This window comes from Gymnoscopelus microlampas, assembly GCF_963454915.1.
Source record: "Gymnoscopelus microlampas genome assembly, chromosome: 23".
In the NCBI taxonomy this organism is placed as follows: domain Eukaryota; kingdom Metazoa; phylum Chordata; class Actinopteri; order Myctophiformes; family Myctophidae; genus Gymnoscopelus; species Gymnoscopelus microlampas.
Window position 1 is genome coordinate 23,133,333 of NC_139960.1, and position 19,962 is coordinate 23,153,294.

Genomic DNA, 19,962 nt, shown 5'->3' on the forward strand with positions numbered 1-19,962 from the left:
TTACGTATATTGGGTTTAAGTGGTTACATTAAAAATAAATCTTAAAAATACTGAAAATAATGACCATTTTTTGTTCATCTGGGAAAGAGTTGTTTTAATCTGAGTTACTTGGCTACAGTAGTTAATAAAATGTCCCCTCTATAATGTTAATGGGTCCAACACAGGCCGATTGACAGCCCAGCTACCCATTTGGTTTTAGTGCAGCTGACATTAACTATAAAGTATAGATAGATGTTCATGTAGTTTGACAGATTGAGTGTGGAATAGCCTCATGAATATAGCCTATAACCTCAGACAATCGTCAGACTTCACCAAATAAAATGGTATGCTGCCATCTATAGACCAATTGACCGATCAGCAAATTGACAATTAATCGGCTCATAATATAGATCCTTTTTATTTATTATAGCTCTTATAATGTAAATCCTTGCTTATCGTTTATCTAATTATATAAACAGTTTGGGATGTTGCATCCGGAATGGTATTCTATAAAGCTGTTATAACTATAAATAATACATTTTCTATGTTAAATAAAAAGCTTACTACACCGTTAAAATGATTAAACATTTTGCACTTTTTATTATTACAAAGCGTGTGAATGTAGAAAACCAGTTTTACCCATAAATAGCACAGCACAGTTGTTGGAAGAAACTGTTCAAGTTTTGGAAGGTTTGAACAAGTCTACAAGTCATCACTCTGCAGTCATAACTAAGAAACTAGCAGTGCAAGTATCATTAAAAAACAGGATATTAAGCAGCATTAAATTAAACGTTCTGCATATCAAGGTATTAAATGGCATTGTAGGAATGCAGTATATAAAAATCATCACTGACATAAAACAAATATGACTGTACATACATTAAGAACTACATATCCACAGTTCATAGTGGATGATCTTTGCACCCTTTGGTGTAGCATAGCTAAGCTATCCTTAAAGTTATTCCCAATTCTTTTAGAATTATTCCCAATTATTCCCAAAATAGAGTGGCTGTTACAGTACATACAATAGATCAACAAGAGTAAAAATAATAAAATAATTTTACAGTACTTCGATATTTCTCCAGAGTATCACTCAGGAAAAGTCACATGCAAGTTAATTCAAGTATCTGAGAACATTGCCATCAGTTTCACATTTCCACAAGCTGTCTGTGACAGTGGTCAAGTCTATAATTGGTGGTCTCTCTAACAGTGCTTCCAACCGCTGGTCATTGGGATTACGCCTGTTACTGCAGGTATTTTTTCATACCAGGAAGTTGATTACATTCACCTCCCATCCTAGTCACTCTACTTGTCTAATCAAGGACTAGTGGGCTGAGCTAGGGTGCAGGTGAAGGTAGTTAACCAACTAGTAAATAGCCAGCAGCAAAAGCAGGGATCCCCCAAGGACCACCGCTCTGTGAAGCACTAAAATAGATTAAAACACATTCATACCAACGTACAGCTGGAGTCAGGTCTAGAAACAAAGGTCACCAGTTACCGCCTGTGACTCTGTCTGGTGACAAATAATAACCATAACCATGAATTTCAAGTAGTTTGTAAACCGCTCCTTGAGAAATGTGCCCAGCTACAGTGCTATTGGATGGATGACAGGACAATTAAGGCTCTTGTGATATCACCTCACATTAACGTTTGAAGTAGCAGATTTCCTTAACTACATTTGAACAAATCCTGAGTGGCCTGGCTAAAAACATTACTCAGAAATTGACATACATACTTAAATACTATGCTAAAATATTACAGTTGCAAGTAATGATCAATTACAGCCCCTATAATCAATATGTATATAAATAACAGGTGTACAATACGGGGATTAGGTAGCTGGTCATGTTTGGGGCTCTTAGGCTGATGTATAAAATACAGCAGTGGCCTACTCCCACCACAGGAGGGCACTGTTGCATCGGCAATACTGATTCATCATGACAGTGACCCATACAAAGTAATGTAATGATGAGGCACTTTGAACCGTACCACTCAGCATTTGTTCCTTAATAAAGTAACATAAAGCACCAATGGTTTCATACAACACATTTGTTGTAAAAACTAAACTAAAAACTAAAACAAAGCTAACACCTGAGTGTTGTAATGTCGTATAGCACCCTAGCTTAGCTCAGGTAGCAGCACATTGCGATGGCAGGCGCCGTTATGACAAATCCAATGCCAAAATGCCACACAGGAGCGGCCAAGGTATGCACACGCCTAACATATCTCTTCACTAATTGGCCGGTTGGTGACCGATGTCCAGCCTCCTCTGGGCGGAACCACGTTTGCGGGCGACCGGGGTGGCGTTGACCACCCCTCCCAGGGTGCCTGGGGTTTGGAAGAAAGCCTGGGAGCCGGGCGCCACAGCCTCCTTTTGCGTATGTGGTGTCTGTGGAGTGAAAGAGAGCGAGCGATGAAAAGTCTGAGACCCTCAAAACCACACGCACTCAAAGAGCACCGCCTCTGCACAGTGTCCTGTGCTCCCAAAATAATCAACACTGACAGTTGAGTATCAGCGTGACACGATTCAATCCCCCATTATCCCATCATGTAAATACCAGGCTTAGGGAACACCGCACTAAACACCCCCGGGGATGGTTTTACTTCCAAGCGGGCACTAAAGAATTAAGTGTCAGTGCAATGGGAATACATTTTCCTCACATAACTATGGTAAAAGAAGACGAATGAAAGTACGCATGTTCCAACAAGCTTGGGAAAAGGAGGGTGGGTATGGAACATTCGCACTTTCCAAGGGAGAAAATGAACGAACACACCACAACTTGGGACAGTGGAAGCAATTTGTCTACTGTTGCGTCAAGTCTGTTCTGTGTACATACAAAAAAAGCAGCTTAATATGTTAAAATAGTACTTTGGTTAGTTCTAAGTAATATATAATATACAGTATATAGCTACAATAATGGAGAGTTGCATGGTGTCAATCAAAATGGTTTCTTTCTAAATGCCTGTAGACCAGTTGGGAGTGTTCAGTCCCTGGGAGGGAGTACATGTTCTAGAATGTGACATAGCAGTTGGGGATAACAAATTGCCATTACGCAATTCCATGTACTATATATTTTGGTTTGCAAATTACTTCCTGGTGATTAAAAACAGAGTGACCCAGCTTCTTCAGTCAAGGTGTCTGTTGCCGTAAAGGCTTCAGTTTGTCTGTGTTAAAGTTGAAACTGGGAAGGGAAGCGCCGGACGGCCCCTGATTTATGCCTTGTTACAACGTAGTCATCGTCTCGTTCCATCGTTAATAATACTCGGTTAATTTGGCACCTGGGGGTCTCGGAGGGAGTCTGAGAGCTGTTCTCTCTGAGGCTACGCGGAGAAATGTCATCGGAGCTATGTTGGGCTTTGCCGTCAAGAGCATTAATCCCTGTTTAATGGCTCAGAGATTAATCAGCCTGTACTGAGGTGGAAAGAAACACCTCCTAAACGTGAGGAATTGTGCCCTGAAAACAAACACCATACTTGGGCTTGCATGAAGCCGTGTGAAGTGTTGTGGCATTTTGCAGGTGCCTGGTAGTAAAAGGAATGTGCAAGTTAAGCATTTACAACAGGAGGTTTGGTGTGTTGTCTGAACATCAATTTCACCTAAACACAGAAATAATTCATTCAGTTTGTGCTTGTGGCTGTGCGAGGACAGAGCTTTAAAAAAAGAAACGAGTGCAACCAACAGTTACAATTAATTATAATGATATTAATTACATTTACACATATCATAGGTCGAAAACAAAACATGAGGAGAAGTCATCGGCCTTACCAGTGGTTCCGTTATAGTGATGCCGATTGGCTGGCTGGACCCCTGGGGAGAGTGTGGACCATACTGTCTGCTCTGCTCTGGGGTGGACGGGGTTGGAACCGATGACATGCTGATCTCCGACGACCCCGCTATAGCGTAGGGCGCGGTGCCCACCATGAAGTGCGCGGGCGACACCATGGCGGGCAGAGTGAAGTTCAAGTTGCCGTGGGCGTCTGCCTCTGTGTGCTGTAGGCCGTTGGCCAGGAGAGGATAGTGAGAGAGGGCAGAGGATGGCACCAGAACGTAGGGCAGGGCCAGGGTGGGCATGGCGCCAGGAGGGAGCGCCAGGCCACCGGGCGACTGGCCAGCAGGGAGGAGGAAGTTAAGGCCTGGCGGGGACAGAGGAGAATTAATGAGTCGTCTGCACAAAATCATCACTTACGCTATCGTACAGTAAGGTCACTGGTCCTCTGTGAGTCTACCCAGACAGCCTGTGCATGTCAATGGCTATAGCTGCGTACATGGATGTGTGGAGGCAGAGCCGTCCAAAAGAGGTTAACCACTTTTCAACCTGGCGTCCATATTTTGGGTATGTCATTATAGACAAATATTTTTTTATATATATATATATATATATATATATATATATATATATATATATATATATATATATATATATATATATATATATATATATATATATATATATATATATATATATATATATATATATAAATATATAAATATATAAATAAATAAATAAGCAGTACAGACATAAATGATGTTGGCATGTAGTGGTTTTCAGAAATGTCTACCTGCTGCATTATTTGGTACGTAGAGGTAATGTTGGCCAAGGTGGGTGGGCTTACATGCACCCACCTCCCTGTCACTGGATGCCATTGCCGGGGCTTCTGGGGATCGTGGAGGGGTCTCAGCACGACTCATCTGTGACTCATCCCTTGCCTCCCTCTGCGCTTCAGCACTTGGCTAGAAGAACATAAAAAAATAAGAAAATATGTTAGGAAGAGAGCCCAGTTGATTGAATATAAAAAAACTGGATCTCGGGATCCACATGGGCACAGCGTGGCTACAATGTGGATCTCAGACGCCATGTGGGCCGTCTGTGACGTCAGCCATCTACAATATGATGATCTACGATGTATGACTCCATATTTGGGCTAGGTTTCAGCCTGTTTAAAGCACCATTGACTTTCGTTATAAATGTACAGTTAAATGTATCAAAAAGTAATAAAGTATAAAACGATACACATAATTAGTGGAGGTATTTCTGTGGCCTACTGGCAGTGTGCACAAGACATCTGGCACTGATTGGTCCAGACTCCAGCAGTTTGAAGGATTAGCTCTGGAAACACAGACAGACCCTCTTCTAGACAGCTCTGCCTCCTATAGAGCCACAGCATAACAACTACAGGGCTTTAAGCCTTTTTAGCCATTATGTTGTAAATAGTGTGTGTTTAGTTACTATGTGTTGACCACATGGCACTTGGCAACACTCCTAAGTGCATGCATACTACTCATCATCTGCCTTTCCCTGTACACAACCTCTAACCATGCATCTTGTGAAATAACTTCAATCAGAAAAGATTAAGATTCATGGGGCAGATAGATTCATTCCATTAACGTTCACCGTTAACTTCTCTAAGCTTCTAGCGTAATTTTTGCAATATAACTCAACGGAGCAGTGCTCGTAGCCTGCTCTTTTAATCCACCATTTTTTTCCTCTTTTTTTTTTTTTTTTTTTTTTACAAAGGACCATTATCTTGCCATGAAAAATGGGACTTGTGAATATTGGAGAAATCCAAGTAGCAGATTAACTTCACAGGTTTTCCTAATTAAGAAACACCCTATACATCACTGAAATGATATAACACTTTAATTACAACAGGAATGACTTCCCCTAGTCAGTGAGCATGCTGATATCATTTCATAATTTTAATTTAATGATCTGCCTTCCAGAATTATTAACATCTTCTGATCAAGGGAGTGAAATTCAATTGAGGGAAAAAAAGAGGAAATGACATTGATGATGCAAATGCTATGATTATTATTGTTTCCTAGAGCTGAAAAAGAAATAATTCTTAACCCCTGCCCATCCATGAATACAAGACAACTGGAGATATGGTTATGGTTAAATACAAAACAATCTTCTATTCCTTTAAAAGGTTCACTTGATGCTACACGCAAAAGTATCGATTAACCACTTAAACCCTATGCTTTGGTTCAATACTAGTCCCCCATGGGTCCATACTTGGTCCCCCCCCCCTATACCAAATCTCTTAGCTAAAAATAGCCAATCTACAAACTCACAACACGTCACCTTGGCGAACATTCGGGCATTGTGCCTGTTATGACATGCCCAGCATAGGGACTCAAGTGTAAAATATGCTTGAACTGTAAATGAGCAGGAAATGAGACAAACCAAAAACAGTGATGGGCTGGATGTCTCCTCTGAAAACAAAACGCAGAACCCCAAGTACCTCTGCAGCACAGAGGGACAAAGCAACAACCAACATTCAGGATGATCATTATTTCCTGTCAGTGTCGAGCCCCATTTCCATTTTCGTCGTGCAACAGAGCTAGGCTTCACACACCTGTTTTGATGTCTTCCTGGCATTGCTGTGTTTCACATGGGGGCGCACGATGATGCCAGGAAGCTCGTTATGGACAACAAAATGCACGAGAGCGCTGTTTACTGTAGGGATAGACTAGCGAGGGGAGAGGGCGGTGGCACAATTCTCCCGCGTTGTCTGATCAAACCCGTTTACGGGTGACTCTTTACAAAACACTGACTACAACTACGGTTGCAACAGTTGGGTGAACTAATTGATTTAATAGATTATAAAAAATAATTGACAATTTCATAAAATAATAGGGATTCATCCCTATTTTGAGCATGTTATTATAGGCGAAATGTTCAACAAATTTCGAAAATAGTGTAAAATGGTAGATCTATAAGCATAAACACATCGCATCACAGTGAGTTTGTAGATCTGCTATTCTAACTACGATAAATTTGTGCGACCAAGTATAAAATAACAGTCAAGTGGTTAATCGATTTGAAGTATAAACATTTCTAAAAAAACTTGCTTCCCGATTATTCGATCAATCAAAAAAGTAATCGATAGAATATTCGCTAAGATAATCGATAGTTACAGCCCCGACTACAACAAAACAAACCTTGTCAGACTTTCCCCTCTTCTTCACAGATCTCTTCTCCTCTTCCTCCTCATCCCTCCCTCTCTTCCCCCACTCCTCCGGTGCTGATGCGGGGGGCTCCAGTGTCTCGGCTCCATACAGCATCACCACGGAGGGCTGAGACAGGCTGGAGAGGTAGGCCAGGTGGGGGTGGTGCTGGTGGGACGGGGCGGCGAAGGGACCCTGGGGGTGCAGCGGGACAGCCAGCGGGGAGAACTGGCCGGAGGCGTGAATCAAGGGGTTGTTGCTGCTGTGGGTGTAGGTCTGCACTCCTGCACTTAGCTGGTCACTGCAAAAAGAAACAGCCACACGTCAGCGGTCCAGCTCTTTTTAGTGCTGTTGATGATTCTCTGTGTTATTATGCTATCGCTAACTTTTTTGATTAATCAAATAATCAAGAAAATGTTTTATATGTCAGCAAATCCACATGAAAAAAAACTAGTTTACATCAATTGGTCCATTTAAACATTTAATCCCTACTTTATACTTTGACTTACAGTGGTGTCGTGCAAAAATTGCAAAAATAGCCACTCGAAAAGCTCACAGTTGTGAGGTGGTAGATCTTCTATTTTTGCTTTCGCCATTTTATCATTTTTTATAATCAATTAAATCGATTGTTTTGATTAACTGTGGCACCCCTACTTATTGTTATTATCTGACAGACGGTTCTTCCCCCTGTTTGTTCCCCAAGAACGAGTATTATGAATTATGGCAATGTCATGGTTGCCCTGGTGACTGCCATTCCTTAATTATGCATAGGCAGCAACTACATGCCACAGGAGTAGTTAGTGTTAGTGTTGAAAGTTACAAAGAACCACACCATCATTCTTGTTGCAATAAGACTACTCTCTCAAGCTAAAGAACCCTGTGGATAGCACATCGAAAATACTGTGGGAGGCAGAGTATACCATAAATGTAACTTAAACATGCATACGTACGTATTATAAAGTTTAGTTAAGCACATGTGTTGTGTGTGGTGGTGAAACTTTGAATTGCTTTGTGCAAAGATAGGTATCCTTGGATTAGTACCACGTTTCTGAGGCCACTAGCACACTTTGACAAGGCATCGTGGATAAAATATTCCTCCTCAGCAATCTTTCCCCAGCCTCCTCTCTCTAGAAACACTTAACAGCCGTCTCAAGGCGGCCATGCGGCTTGGCCACAAGCAAGCAAACCGTCCGCCACTGCAGGCACAGCACAGCTCAGTACAGTACAACACACATCCATAGGAGAAAAGCTCGAGAAACAACAGTCTAAAGAAAAACAGTACCGCCAGCTCCTGTAAAACCTAGCTTAAAGCCAGACACAGCAGCCAATGCAAACACTAGGGATTAGAGCAAAATACTATGTAAGAGAGACAATAAGAAAAACTCCTTTTATGAATTAAATTATCCGTGCAGACTTGGACGAAATGTGAGCCCCTCTCAATTTCACCAATTATCATGCCCAGAATAGGGACGCTAGCATTCATAAATAAAAAGGTTGATAAAACTTCCACTGAGTGGCCTGAATGTGATGGCTGTTATTTGGGGACGATAAACCTGGCGTCCTCTGAATGCAAATGAAAAGTATGAGTAGAAAAGAGTAAAGCACAAACAACAGGAACTCCTTTCATCCACTGCTTCACAGTCAAAGTTCAGGGCTGATGTTGATCATTGTAAGAATAAAACGTTTTCATGCGACCACACAAAGACGTGGACCCAATTGAAATGGCAACAAAAGGTGTATTAATGGGAGTTTCAGACATGATGGCTGTCCTCTACTGTGACCTCACGTTCCGAATCATCGCAACCTTGTTCCAAGACTCTTCCATTTCCTCCAGGACAAACAGCGATTAGCAGCTAATCATATACGTTTGTTCCATTATATATTGTCTATTGCTATTCTATTAACTCAAATTAGAGAACAGGGCCAGGCCGTGGCACAATAATGGGATAACTACCAGTATGGCCTCAGTTCAGCAAAGAACACACCACTTAATGTGCAAATAATAGAATTATTTGGAACAGGTTGGCAAAGGAAGCTACTTTAATTCAGAAACTGCTGCCAACTGTATTGCAGTAAATCAGTGGTGGACTACTGTAGAAAATTATAATAATTGAAATAATCCCGACTGCAGAGACATTGCAGGATAGAGTTGAGTGTGGTTAAGAATTATAGATGTGTGTGTGTGTGTGTGTGTGTGTGTGTGTGTGTGTGTGTGTGTGTGTGTGTGTGTGTGTGTGTGTGTGTGTGTGTGTGTGTGTGTGTGTGTGTGTGCTCACTCTGTGCTCTTTCCAAACTGCAGCTGATACACTGTGCTGTTACTTGTAGTCCTTATGGAATAGTCTACAGGCTGGGGTACCAAACCTAGTAGTGGGAAAGAGAAATAATTTGTCAGACATCTTTGGCAATTCTTAACACATATTGTGCGATCAGGGTAGCTATGGGGGTTCTTACTCGTTTGCTCTCTGCGAGGGCTGCTAGGTGCGGAGTTGACCAGCCGCTGGCTGGCAGCAGAGGTGGGCGTAATGTTGAAGGAGGCGTAGCGTGCCAGCTTGGGCTTTGTCTGGTCAATCAGCTGCCTGACCGTCTGACCGCCCCATGAGAATGGACCGACGGCTGCCTCGTTCACTCGGTTTTCTGAAAGCAGAAAGAATCAGTAAGAGTCAACAGTCAGTAGTCAGGAGCACAAAAATGTTACAGATGGTAGTCCTAAAACCTGGAAGTGAGTTAGCATTTTTATGGGATTCCCCCATAACAGATATCCAAGGGATAGGGTGTCAGTAATAAGGGAACATAAGGCAGTAGGCAGTAGGGAGTCATTAATAAGGGAGTATAAGGCAGTAGGGAGTCAGTAATAAGGGATCAAAATTAACTAATCAAAGGCAGTGCTTTTCCTATAATCAGGGTTTCCCCTGATTACAGGACACTGACAGATTATACATGAAACATTGTGCAGTGATTCTTCTATTCTTACCGTCTGCATTTGTGAAATCGACAGGACCGATCCACTGGAAGGCCGGCTTCCTGCCCCACTCCTCACGCACGTGGACTTTCTTTATCAGGCCCAGGCTGGTCAGCACATTGGCAATATCATACAGCCGACGAACCTTAGCTGAAGAAACAGACACCAATAGAGAATGAGAGATCACAGCAGGCATTCTAGCTAACACCCCAAAAAACACTTTATCTGCTTCATCTATCTGCCTCGTGTCATTTCACCTGGCATCTAAACCACATTGCAGAAGGTCACACTGATTGTTGATATGTGAGAGAAAAGGCTGGCAGGAACTGGGAATGTTAAGTAGCTGATGTAAAAATACTCAATACTCAACTACACAAAACCTTCTCTGTAAGGAAAGGATGCTAAGAAAACTTTAGGAATAGCAAATTGTTGTGGGTCCTAGACACTTAAGATTAAACATTAGATTATTAACATCAGATTATTCAAATATAAGTTAGTAAAGCATCACCCTTCAGAGCAATTCATGGAGATTTTTGTCACATTCCTGATTCAACATTTTAATATTTTCATTAGTTCATTAGTACTGTAAATAGGAGGCCACAGAAAAACTATATAAAAATAATTTATAAACTACCGGTATAAGCGAATGTTGGCCTCCTATTTACTTCAATTCATAACATTCTGGAACATTGGATCAGGAATGCGACAATAAAAGTATTTTTGTGGGTGACCTATCCATTTAAGTGATATTGCAGGTGTCCTTACTTTTGTATTTGCTATGACTTGATGAATCCTGGCTCTCCTCGATGAGGATCTTGGCGGCCAGATCCAGTGTGACCGTGTGGGTTTTCGACACCAGGAACAGCATGACAAACTTCTGGCTCATGATGCGTAGTGACTTGTCTTTCCTGTTGCTAGCAGCTCCTGCAGGCACAACACATAGGCAAGCCAAATTCATCACTACGGTACAAAGCTGTACAGAATTGTGTACAATTACTGTGCTACTGAAGCTGCATCCAAACTTATCTTAATGACAACATGGCTCATGGCTGATATTGAGTAAAACCTATTCTCTGACATACTTGTTGTTCCTGGGGAGGGACAAGCTACTACCGTGGCAACCACGGCATCCAGGGACAAGTATGTTAAACTAGAGCTTCTGCTAATGCTAGGCAACACAACCAAATGTTTTCCAACATCTTAATTTACTCCCTGGACAGCCCGCTATCCAGAGAAAAAACCTAATTACTGTCAATTACACTTAATGAAGCCATTCTGTTCAAGAAAGGCAACATGCTGAGTCACCACGAGTATTTCTGATATAATTATTTCTCAGTAGAGAAACCCCCTCACTGGATTATGCGTGGGCTTGAGTTTGCTCAAATTACTTGTAAGAATAAACGGGGGGTAATACATTCCATCCACAAAGCAGCAGCGACTAAATTAACACACCACAGCCAAATTAACGCCACATCCCTCCATTAGCTGTTAAGCCAGCGGAAATGAAAACACAGCCTAGTTTCCATAACAACTTCTCAACATAGCCCCTCTTTCTCCCAGTCCAATTTTCATGAGTGAGAAGTGATTATCGAAAGGTATTTGTGTTTGTTGACTTGTTGTCAAAGCTGGATACTAATAACCCTCTATTCCAAAACTAATTATGTTGAGACTTGGTGACAAGTTGTGACATTTATTAACTAGAAAAACTCAATTTGTTGTAGGTAGGGAAATGCTGTACAACTGACACGTACGTAATCTGTTAGCTGCCATGGCAGTTTAACTGCACCGCAAAGACTAGCTTACACATTTTAGATCAACGCATGGCAGCTCCTTACCATTGCAGGATTCTGTGTCCCCAGCCTCTACACCTGTCCCCACCTCCCTGCCCTCAGCCGCCTGCTCCATTTGGAGGTGGTAGCCCTGCTGCCGTCCCTGTCGCTGCAGCTCCTCCAAGGTGGCCCTCAGGCGCTGGCGCCCATACCAGGTGTAGCGATTCTTGGCAATGCGACCCACGATCATCAGCGACTCCAACACGTTGATGATGTCGTATATTCGCCGTCGCCCCACACCTAAGTAGAGAACAGGATACAATGGAAATCTGCCTTTGGCTTCACTGTGGTCAGATGAAACAGAATAAACTACACACATACTGTGTGTGTGCGTGTGTTATATATATGAGGATACAATATGATGATTGATGTGTAGTACTAGTTTGAGCAAAATTGGAAAACAAGAGCACCATGTAACAAATTGCAACTCTATTTATGGCACTGTTATGCTATACACAATGGGATAGGATGGTTGGTATGAAAGGTAGGTAGCCATAGCAACCACCCCCCAAAATCCAATGTCATTAAAATAACTTTATGATGCTCGTGAAATGGATATTAGCCATTTCCATTATTGCCCCCACCCCTGAGTCGTTTTCCTATTACGGCACAAGCATGGGCTGTGACTAGTAGTGTTTCTGTCTCACACACACACACACACACACACACACACACACACACACACACACACACACACACACACACACACACACACACACACACACACACACACACACACACACACACACACACACACACACACACACACACACACACACACACACACACACACACACACACACACACACACACACACACACACAATTTCCTTATCACCCTCTTTGCTTGTTGGCTCTTACTGAGGCTGGTCGCGACTTCGTCCAGTGAGATCCTGATGGCTTCATTGGCTGGTGGGTAATCCGGATAGAGAGCCAGGAACTTCTGACACAGCAGGCCCAAACTCTTTTGTTTCCTGTCTACCAGTATGTGTTTCGGTTTTGTCTCTCCGTCCTCCTCTGTCCCCTCGTCCATGACATCAAGCTGATCAGACTTCACAAGAGTGAGAGAGAAAAAACAAGCTATTATGTGGGCAGAAGATACAAAGCAAATAACATAAATAAATAAAGATAAATGCCCCTCAGTTCATGTCGGAGCACCATCTGCATCCATAACCATCCATTCTTATGATAAGAATCTTGATCTTAACGTTCTGGATCTTAACGTGAGGTTGAAAAGCACTAGTTGTCACATGATGTACCTCATGTTGTCTTTCTTTATTATTCTAATACACAGCTGTGCACCCCCTCCCCGCCGGTGGGGGACAGTGAAGTTTTATCTATCTTAATATGACAGTATTAGTAAGTCATTATCATATACAGTAAGTCCAAAGTTTGGCTTTTATTCGTGGAACTGATCATACCTGACAGGACTCCTCTACTTTTGCGTCCTCCGGCAGTGTTGAGTTCTCCCTCTCGTTCTCTATGGGCCTGAACAGCACCTTCCGCATCTCTCGATCCCGGATGTCGGGACTCGCAGCACTGATCAGCATCTTCAGGTTGGCCGTAGGGGTCCAGGGCTCGGCGTGGAGGCCTCGGTCCGGGTGTTTGATAGGGGTGATGTGGGCAAGTTCAGGGGTCGGGACCTTGCTGTTAAAAAAGAAAATGGGCACAGTGGACTCTGCCTTCAGCGGAGTGGATTTCCTCCTCTCTGTGCAGATGTTCTCCTGTAAGGGAGAGAGGATAAACTTGACTTATTGTTCAGTACATATTACAATAATTATGTATACTTGACATTTCAATAATATGGTGGGAAAAGGGTGCAACACTAGAGAACTGGGCAAACAACCAAATATTAATGAGGCTTACTGCCATACAGAAGGTTTGTACTTTGTATCCTCTTATGTGTTTCATATTAACACGAATGGGATCTGGTTTGGGATTTTTTTGGCTCCCACATTCACTCACATCATAAGAAACCTCCCATGCTGTTTATGTCTGTCTTAATTATGGCATAACTTTACCTTTTGCTCGTTTTCAGTGCCATCCTCCACCAAATCTATTCTGGCATGTTTCCTAGGACTTGAGAGGTCTTTCAAGGCCAGACATTTGACTTCCATCTGAAGAAAAGAAAAAAAGGACATGAGAATAACATCAAGTTCAAAATTAGATGTAAGTAATGTAATCTATTTTGATAATCAAATGATAAAACACTGTGAGGAATGGGTAGTAAACTTATGTGGATCGATTGAGGACAGCGGTGGAAAAACGTATTCACATTTTTTACTTAAGTAAAAGTATCAACACTTGCAATGTAGAAATACTCTGTTTCAAGTAAAAGTCCGGAATTCTAAATTTACTTGAGTAAAGGTACAAAAGTATTGGTATCAAAATGTACAAAAAGTTTAAAGTAATCATTATGCAGAATGTCCCATTTCACAAGTTTTCAAATATAGAAATATTTTGAAAATAGCAGATCTACAAGCTTTGATGTGACGCATTGTGAGCTTGTAGATCTGCTATTTTCAAATGTATATAGGGCTGAAGTGGGTAATGTATGTTTTGTAATCATAATAATCAAAAGCTACAAAGTAACTAGAGACTAAAGTGGAATAGTGGAGTAAAAGTATAATATTTGCCTATTAGCCTGAAATTTGGAAATACTCCAGTAAAGTAAAGAAATACCTCTAAATTATACTTAAGTACAGTACTTGAGTAAATGTACTTACTAGTTACTTTACACCACTGCTTGAGGGGGGTCACGTAAACTTCTGCAACTTATGAACGATTTGGCGCAAAGACACTGCTAATTAGCGCATAGCAAGCTAACGGCATTAAACTATATACAGTACGTCAACATGTATTGGCAATGTTCTCTTTAATAGTCTACATAGATTTACTGTATTGCTATTGCTATATTGATGGGTAAATTAAAACATTTCCATTCATAACTTCATTAACATCGGGGCTCACACGTAGCATCCCACCTAGCCATGGATCACGACGGTCATCTGTCACAACCGTCGTGAATGAACTTCAACATAGTGTTTGCACTTTCTCCATTTATGGCCCGTACATCTACATAAACATTTCAGATTACATATATAGAGTGCTTACCTTATGGCCACGGATGTTACAATTATGTACGGGCCCTCAGAAGTACCCGTACCTTCCATGTTGTTAAATAAAAAGCATTTTAATCCGATCGGCGGCCATTTTCTCATAGATTTATAATGTATCAGAGTGCAGTCGCGTAGTTGAAAGCATATGGAGAAAATGGACACCGATCGGTTTAAAATGCTTTTTATTGAACAATACGGAAGATGCGAGTACTTCTGAAGGCCCGTACATAATTATAACATCCGTGGCCATGGGGTAAGGACTTTATATTTGAAATCTGATCGTTTATGTAGATGTACGGGACAAAAAGTGAGAAAGTGCAAACACTATGTTGAAGTTCATCCATGTTTCAGGGCTATAGTAGTATACATCCCACCCATTTAGTCAGTACGGCTGTGGGATGATGGGAAACATTAAACCAGAAGTCTTAACTTATTGATCAATGCATTAATATATCTAAAATAGCTTTAGTTTAGCAGGCGACGATCAGCATAATAATTGCAATGCATGCATGCAGTAGGAAAATAACGTTATTCTCACCATAATTCCCACAGCTTCCTATGAATGAAAGATTCCCACACAGTTCAGCCTGATGTATTTACAGTTGATATTACAGTTGATACGTGTTTTTTATCTTCAGATCAACACATAGCAGCACATTAATGTCCCTTTCTGAGAAGAATAAGCGGGTACTAAGTATAAGTACTCCTCTTCAACTTGTAGGCTACTTCTCTCTGCTGGGACTGACTGAGAGGAACTTATGGGAGGAACTTAGACCTAGGATAAACATAACCAAGGATAAGTCAGCGACGTCACAACTAAACGCAGCGTTGGAAACAAGGACTCACACTTTTTTACTTTAGGGACCAATACTGCAATGTAGAAATACTCTGTTACAAGTGAAAGTCTGGAATGCTTGTAGTTCGGCTGTTTTTAAAATAATTGTATACATTTAATACATTAGAAAAGTTGTGAAATGGGACATTCTGCAAAATGAGTAGTTTCTACTTTAGATAAAAGTACATTTTATACCAATACTTTTGAATTCCGGACTTCTACTTTTGTATTTCTTCTACATTGCAGACAGTATTGATACTTTTACTCAAGTAAAAAATCTGAGTACCTTTTCCACCACTGGTGACGTCCCTGTCGTGTCCTTGGTATGTTGTATTGTAGTCTGTAGAGAGCGGACCGGCCGACCGGGGGGCGGGGCAGAGACTTCATGAAGAACACCCGCTCAAGCTTGTTTTCTGGCGCTCTCGGCCATCTGACTCACAGCAGCCAATCAAAGAGCACGCGGAACGCAGCGTCATCGCGCCTCGTCCAATAAACGTGACCCATGGATCTATGACATTATTCATTACCCGCGCCCGCAGAGCTTGGAGTTGGCGGGGAACCCGGCGCGCTCTGAAGTCATCTGGGGACTGCCTCTGCCTGGAGGACTCGGATTTTCAGCCTGTCCCAAGTGTTGCCACTTGCCAGATTCTGCGAGAGAAATAAGCAACCATTCTATGAAAACAAGCCTAAAAGAAGCAGCTAGGCTACATGGTAACAGGACAGGTGGGCACCTAAACCATCTGGGCACTAGGTCCATGTGGGCACTTAGGGGTGGAGATACAGATAACTGGGCACCTGGATGAGTGGGTACCTGGAGAGGTGGGCACTTGGATAACTGGGCACTAGGTCGACTCGGCACCTGGGGAGGTGGCCACCAGGACAAATGGGCACCAAAACCATCTGGGTACTAGGGATATGTGGGCACCTGGACGAGTGGGCACCTGAATTAAGTGTTGTTGTTTTTTTACTTTACATAGAATGCTTTCACACAAAGATTTGGCGGCCAAAAGTACAATATAAGAGTTTATTTGACAAAAAAAAAGTAGGTCTACTGTTAAAAAATAGAACAAATTAGGAAAATGGTGAAATACCAAAAAGAAAAGTATACCAAAAAAATTGTCAAATGATCAATGTTAAGATGGAGAAAACATAGCTAAACAGTACACTATAAAATGATAGGGGAAAAAAACAGAGACCCCCCCCCCCCACCCCCCTTTATCACTATGTATGCACAGGGCTAGTCAATCCACAAGCCTGCTTTTAAGCATCTGCCAGTCAGCTGTTCCGTCTCATAGCCAGACCACAAGTTGTCCAGTTTGCCTTGACATATATTGTAATTTGAAACTCTGTTATAATGTAGGTACTTTTGGCCTCAGTACTATTTTGGCAAATACATTCTTATATAGTACTTTGAAACTCTCTTATAATGTAGGCCTACTTTTGACCTCAGCACTATTTTGGCAAATAAACTCTTATTGTACTTTTGACCTCGTTGTTGTGTTGTGTTTGGGAGTTTAAAGAACAGTGGGTTACTTAAATATCACAAAAAACCGCAACCCGCAACTACAAGAGACTTAACAGAAAAACTAGCCCAAAGTCGCTTATAATAAGCGGACATGGCAACACTGCCTGTCCCCAGATCGATCCCGGTGTTGTTGGAGTCATGTAGAGCACACAGAAACCCCTATTAATAACCCTAATCACCGAGGCTTTGTTGTCTCCTCCTGTAATGATCATTGGTTGAGGTCTGTTCTGTAGACAGATGGGGGTCAGGGAGTGGCGCTGGCGCTAATATTACCTGGGACTCCGCGCGAAAAGTAGTAATGTGAGAACTGCGTTCTGGGGGTCCCGCGGCAGCTCCGCCTCCGGCTTCCCTCAGGCAGTCCCCACAGTCTGTGAGCAGCATTGCCAGGTTTTGCGAGAGAAACAAGCAACCAGGTCTAGGAAAACAAGCCCAAAAGAAGCGACTTGGCCACATGAGCACTTGAGAATGAGCACTTTAATTACACCTAACTGCGTCAAGCTCACAACATGTCGCGATGACATGTTGTGAGCTTGTAGATCTACTATTTCGAAAACTCTTGCAATAAAAATGTGGAATATTTGGACAACACAAATGCTCCCTGGCACAAAACACTTTCATGAACATATTTGAGAACCACTGGTTTAAATAATAATAATAAAAACAGACCCAAACCGACCGCAACCAGCAACTAACTAGGCCTACCAATATTTACAAGCAACTTTACAGAAAAATAGTCCAAAGTCGCTTATAATAAGCGGACATGGCAACATTGTCTGTGGATTTGCATAATCACCCCCCAATAAACAAGATCATTCAATTCAGTCAATTTCAGTGGAGTAAGCCAATACAATGGGGCGTAAAATGTTACACATTTTAGATCATCAAATCCGACTGGTCATATAGGCTAGCCCACAAACCATCCAGCTGGTTTAGGATTCAGTCGCGCTTGCTTGAGATAAATCGATTGACACAAACCATTAATGCAAATATGCAAATGCTTTCTACAGATGTTTTATTCTCAAACGCTTTAAACTGCTTAGGCTATTGGAGAACATTTTCATGTTTGCAACTGCAAACTGCATTTATCTTGACTTCATTTAGGCCTAGCTAAATTGCAAATGCCTGTTTTCTTTAAAACATTGCAGACTGATCTCTGCAATGAATGAACTGAACTGATCTCTCTCTAGAAAGCCCCCCCCCCCCCGCATCTTTGCTCTTCAGAATAGTATTTCAATTCTTCGGGTATAAAAACCAAATGCATTCACAACTAAGCACTATAATAAGCATTGTGAAGCAACAATGGGATAGCTATCATTGTCCCTGTAGACTAGTGGTTCCCAACCTGTGGGTCGGGACCCCCAGGTGACAGTAAAGAGACAATTTAAGGACTTTAAGGCATTTTCAATACAAAAAAGGAAATTAAATGAATAGGGCCATTACTGGATCAAAGGTAATCAACAAACTATACTATAAAAAAAGATATAATATAAATATATATATATATATATATATATATATATATATATATATATATATATATATATATATATATATATATATATATATATATATATATATAAATATTGGCCACATTGTCAAATAATATAAGAAGATTTTGAAAATAGCCTATCTACTAGCTCGAAGCGTTGTGAGTTTGTAGATCGGCTATTTTCATATTTATCTGTGGAACCAAGTCAAACTTAAATGTAATGCCTCAACTCCTACAATTCCAAGTGCTTGTCAAGGTGGGGGGTCCCCAGTTAAAATATGATTATTTTGGGCGGGCACGGCCTGAAAAGGTTGAGAACCACTGCTGTAGACTACTGAACAGTGCAGGAGTATACTGCCCCATTACTGTCTCTGGCTCTGCTCGTGCTGGGAAATGATGGAGACTGCTGCTGTAACCATGTCAACAATAAACAGGGCAGGATTAGGATAATGAATCAGTCGGCATTTAGGGCCCATTCATCAATAGTTTACAGTAGCACATCATGTTTAAATTCAGATGTTGCATTCTGATGGGATCATGTGAGATAATGAGACACATGGATCACAGGGTCAAATGAAAACCTAATCAACCACACCTGCACTAGGGTATCTCTCCCATTCTGCTTAGGTGGATCCTCTGAATCTACCCACTATCACCTATGCTCAGACTCTATTGCACCTTTATGTGCCAAGGATGGAGGTGACACATTTACAAGTGGCTGTATAAAACCACCGGTGTCTGCTGAGGGCAGCCTGGCAGAGGACCAAGAGTGTAGAATAGCAGTAGCCTACCAGCTTTCGTTGATTAGGTGAAAAGCATGCCAGTTGAATTCTAACCACTTAAACCCTATACTACTTCATTGACAGGGTTTTCCCAGGGTCTATACTTGGTCCCTTCCTTTTTACCCTCCACCAAATCTCTCCAGATATATTCACTTCTGGCTATACAGAGGACACTCCTACCCTGCTAGGAACTTAAACCTGAAGCTGTATTGGAATAGACTGAGACAAATCTCAACAGTGAGTGAACGCAATCTCTGTGAATTAAGAATGTTCACTGTCTTCTCTAAAAGTGTGTAACACACGTAGGGCCATGTCTTATTTTGTTCAATTTCTGATGTTTACTCCAAGCTAATATTCCAAGTGAAAGAAGTAATGTTTACCTCATCTGTGTGTCTGTTTGGTAAACGTCAGCTAGCACCTTGGTGACCCCCTTATAAGAGGTGCAAGGTGTCGTCAGTGTATCACCATGAGAGGTGTAATAAGTAGTGTGTCAGGAC

At 41.7% G+C, this 19,962-nt stretch overlaps 1 protein-coding gene across 2 annotated transcripts; it reads right to left on the reverse strand.

Annotated features, from left to right (window-relative positions):
- Positions 1–576: 576 nt before the first annotated feature.
- Positions 577–15,548, reverse strand: e2f7 (E2F transcription factor 7). 2 transcript variants are annotated; one of them, XM_084049985.1, is made up of 13 exons: positions 15,373–15,548; positions 13,737–13,832; positions 13,137–13,439; positions 12,577–12,766; positions 11,723–11,956; positions 10,653–10,811; positions 9,900–10,037; positions 9,380–9,562; positions 9,205–9,289; positions 6,923–7,229; positions 4,540–4,711; positions 3,746–4,113; positions 577–2,368 (listed from the first exon to the last, which is right to left on the reverse strand). In XM_084049985.1, exons 1-13 carry the CDS (start codon positions 15,373–15,375, stop codon positions 2,213–2,215), a joined length of 2,394 nt encoding a protein of 797 aa, XP_083906111.1. In that variant the 5' UTR covers positions 15,376–15,548; the 3' UTR covers positions 577–2,212. The 2 variants fall into 2 exon arrangements, with proteins under 2 accessions (XP_083906111.1, XP_083906112.1); XM_084049986.1 differs by lacking the exon at positions 577–2,368 and having other exon boundaries at positions 3,794–4,113; positions 4,604–4,711.
- Positions 15,549–19,962: the final 4,414 nt, after the last annotated feature.